Raw genomic sequence first — 3,469 nt, 5'->3', positions numbered from 1 at the left:
GAGGGAAGCAGTGGGGCTGCAAAAGCTTTGCAAAAAGCAAACCCTTTAACCAATGGACGCAAGACACTGGGGTGGGTGAGGGCATGTGCAGGGGGGGTGGGGGGGGTGGTGGTGGTAGGGGAGGCCGGGGGAAGGTCAATGGGGGGAAAAAAGAGACATATGTACTACTATTTGTAATACTTTATAAACAATAAAAAAAAAAAAAGGAAGCAAACCCTTGCTCTTCTGAAAAGCACTTTCCAAAACAGCTTCCAGGAATGATAAAGTGGAGTCCAATTTTACATGGATTGCAGTAGAAGCAAAAGCTAAGCAGGGAATACTCATGAAATCGTACGGAGAGACAGGTGAAGTGAAAATTAAGAAGTGGTCCCACCAAGCCAGCCCACCTGCGAACCCCTCCCCGCGGCAGGAACCGCGACTTCCTCCCGCGCCCGGGGCTCTGCTGCAGCGGCACTGCCCACGCACACCCAACCCAGACTCAGACCACGCCAGCCGTGCCACGAGGTGTGTTTTATTTCATTCATCATACAAATAATGTTCTACAATATCCCAGGGCAAACCGGAGAATTTGGCAGTCCGATGGGGGGGGGAGGAGGGGGCCCCCTGGGGGACCCACAGGTCGATGGCATGGGCGCGGAGTGTCCGGGTTCACAGTGCAGTTTGTGGCTCGTTGGTCCTTGCCGGTGGCCTTTTCTCCACATCGCAAGGGGGTCGGTCCCGAAGATGCCGGGGGTGGGAATCCTCGGGTTCTTAGGACATCTCACTCCGCTTCTCCTGCTCAATGGCTGTGGAGGGCAGAGAGCGGGCTCTAGGGGCTGAGGACGGACAGCTTGCAACCCCCCCAAACCCGGTGAGGGCGAGGACCACGAGGTGTGCGGTTAGGAAGGGGCTGGGGAGACAGCGCTTTGTTAACGGAGAGGGGACGGGACCGCCGGGGAGGAGGCGCCCGCGGGGAGGGGGCTGGGCGGCGGCCGCGGGCCGGGGCGGGGAGCACTCACTCTCTTTGGTCGGCAGGGTGTTCTTCTCCTGCGTCTCCGTCTTCTTCAGCTTGGCCTTATCGAAGCTGGCGACTTCCCCCATGTCTGGCTTGTCTGCCATTTTCTTGAAACAATCCTGGTGGGCAAGCCGGGGTGGGTCAGCCCGGGCCGGGCCTGGCCGAGCTGCCCTCCGCGCTCCCCGCCCGCGCCTCCCGACGTGGCGCCCCGGCCAGGCGCTCCCCGCAGCCCCGAGGCCGGGGATCCGGCGCGCCGCGCACCCTCCCCGCAGCCCCAGGGCGTGGCCGGCCGGCCGGCCGGAGTCCCGTCCGTCGGGGAAGGGCGCCTGGGCGAGGCGCAGGGCCAGGGGCCCGGCTCGGAACCCACCCCGAAGGGTCCCCGCTCCTTGCGGCGCTCACCTAGGCCTTCGCTCCCAGACGGGGTCCCCGGCTCCCACTCGCGGCGCTGCAGCAAGAGACAAAAGAGCGGCGCCCGCCCCTCGCTTTATATACACCGCGCCCGCCCCGCCCCTCGTCCGCCGCAGCGGGGGCGGTGCAGTCGGGGCGGGCGCCGCGCGGGCTCTCGCTTCCCGCCGCGCCCTCCGCGGGCTGCCCGCCGGGCTGGGCGCGGCTCTTCCGGCCCTTGCGGCCCTCGCGCCTCGAACCCCTCGCGCCCCAGGCACCTCGAAACCCGCACCCCAGCCGTGGAGGCCGCTGGTGCCGCCAGGGTGGTCGCTGGGTCCTCGGTTCTTTTGGGGCTGCACGGCCCTCTGGGGAAATTGGCTGCAGAACGGGTGTGGGGGGCCGGCGGGGATGGGTGCGCGTGTAGTTGTGTGTGTGTGTGTGTGTGTGTGTGTGTGTGTGTGTGTGTGTGGCGGGTGTGCAGACGTGCTCGAGCGCTCTGCCGCATTTCCTGCTTGCAGGAGACACCACCCCACCCTGGTGCAGTCCCACGTCTCTTGCCTTTGCCCCACCAAAATCCCCTCCGCCCTTTCTCTCTCTTCCGAGAGGCCGAGGAGCCCTTGCGTGCTCTCCCGATAAAGGAATCCGAGCAGCGGGTCCCAGAGATGAAGAGGCTTGGGATGGGGGCGAGACAGATAATGCTGCACTGCCCTTTGCTCAGATTGGGGGCCGGTTGTCGTCTCGTCGTCTCTTTCTCCCCCCCCCTCCCCCCAGGGTGGCGCCTGCAGGGTGGCGGCGGGGGCTCCTCTCACGCTTGTTGCAAGCGCTGAAGGGCAGTCGTGGGAGCTGGCTGTCCCCAGGGCTCGCTCACGGTGTACCTTCTCAGGGGCTGCTGGGAACACCGTGTCTGAGGGTGCGGTTTTCCTCCTCGCATTTAACCTTGAAGATAACCCTACAACAGTCTTGTTTTTCTTCTTAACCCGTTTTCGGAGTGGTGTAAGGCAATTATTCAAATCGTTCTTAGAAAAGTTGTATTTTCAGCCCTTGCAACATCTTTAGGTACTAAATTCCATGAATTTACAACCCAGGGGGTGAAGCTGGCCATTGTTTTATTCGTCCTGAGCTTTCCTTTTTCAAGTGACAAGGAGTATTGCCAAGCTCTTTTAAAGTGGCATTTGGTGGAAACATCCTAAATTCTGTCTGGTCCCTTCCTGGTGTGATCTGCTTTTCCTCATTCCCTCCATGTGCTTGGAGCAGAAGGAAATAAATGTAGGCTTATGTGTTTGGTATACAAACTGTGACCTATGGCAAGTCTCCTGCACCTTAGTTTCTTCTTCTGCAAAATAGCTTTGGTACAAAGCTTAAATGAGATAAAAAACAGGCCTAAGTGGAAGCACTGCTAGAAGGTCACACTCACACTTTATTCAACTACTAGAGGCCTGGTGCACAACATTCTAGCACTGAGGGGGAGGGGTTCCTCAGTCCAGGACCCCTTGGGGGATGTCCAACTGCCGGCTTAGGCCCGCTCGGGTGTACCTTCTCCTGGCTGCTGGGAACACTGTGTCTGAGGGTGCGGGGAGCGGGCCTTAGCTGGTAGGCAGAGATCCCCCAAGGGGTCCCTAGTGCTGCCAGCTAAGGATCCTCCCACCCCCTGTGCTGGCCAGCAGTGAGCCCGGCTTCTGGCGGAGCAGGGGGAATGCATTGACCACCAGGGAGCAGCTCCTGCATTGAGCGTCTGCCCCCTGGTGATCAGTGCACGTCATAGTGACCAGATCTGCCGTTCAGTCAATTTGCATATTAGGGTTTTATTGTATAGGATTGCCTGTCATGCTGTGTAACAAACTACCACAGGACTTGGCTTAAAACAACAATAATTTACACTTGCTCATCCACCTGCTGCTGGGTTGGGCCAAGCTGGGCATGGCTCCTAGCTGCTGGTTGGAACCAGGTCTGATCCTCAGATGTCTTATCCTCTGGACCAGGATTCAACTGGAGCTTGTTCTTCTCAAGGTGATGGCAAAGCCGCAAGAGGGCTGTAGCACAGGAGTAGACGTGTTGAAGTGTGTCATGTCACCTCACGTCTGTCAACATCCC

At 59.8% G+C, this 3,469-nt stretch overlaps 1 protein-coding gene across 1 annotated transcript; it reads right to left on the bottom strand.

The window, feature by feature from the left end:
- Positions 1-495: 495 nt before the first annotated feature.
- TMSB10 (thymosin beta 10) lies at positions 496-1,476 on the bottom strand. The gene is made up of 3 exons (XM_008155906.3): positions 1,394-1,476; positions 999-1,113; positions 496-785 (listed from the first exon to the last, which is right to left on the bottom strand). Exons 2-3 carry the CDS (start codon positions 1,096-1,098, stop codon positions 751-753), a joined length of 135 nt encoding a protein of 44 aa, XP_008154128.1. The 5' UTR covers positions 1,099-1,113; positions 1,394-1,476; the 3' UTR covers positions 496-750.
- Between the last annotated feature and the right edge of the window lie 1,993 nt (positions 1,477-3,469).

This window comes from Eptesicus fuscus, chromosome 16 (genome assembly GCF_027574615.1).
Source record: "Eptesicus fuscus isolate TK198812 chromosome 16, DD_ASM_mEF_20220401, whole genome shotgun sequence".
Taxonomy (NCBI): Eukaryota; Metazoa; Chordata; class Mammalia; order Chiroptera; family Vespertilionidae; genus Eptesicus; species Eptesicus fuscus.
The sequence above is the reverse complement of the archived record's forward strand: the minus strand, read 5'-3'. Positions and strand labels throughout refer to the sequence as shown.

What these genes read in the sequence shown, in the direction of transcription:
- TMSB10 (XM_008155906.3), bottom strand. Translation starts at nt 1,098, where the DNA reads ATGGCAGACAAGCCAGACATGGGGGAAGTCGCCAGCTTCGATAAGGCC. An exon ending in CACCCTGCCGACCAAAGAGA is followed by an intron (nt 786 to 998) that starts GTGAGTGCTCCC and finishes TGCCCTCCACAG; the next exon opens with CCATTGAGCAGGAGAAGCGG.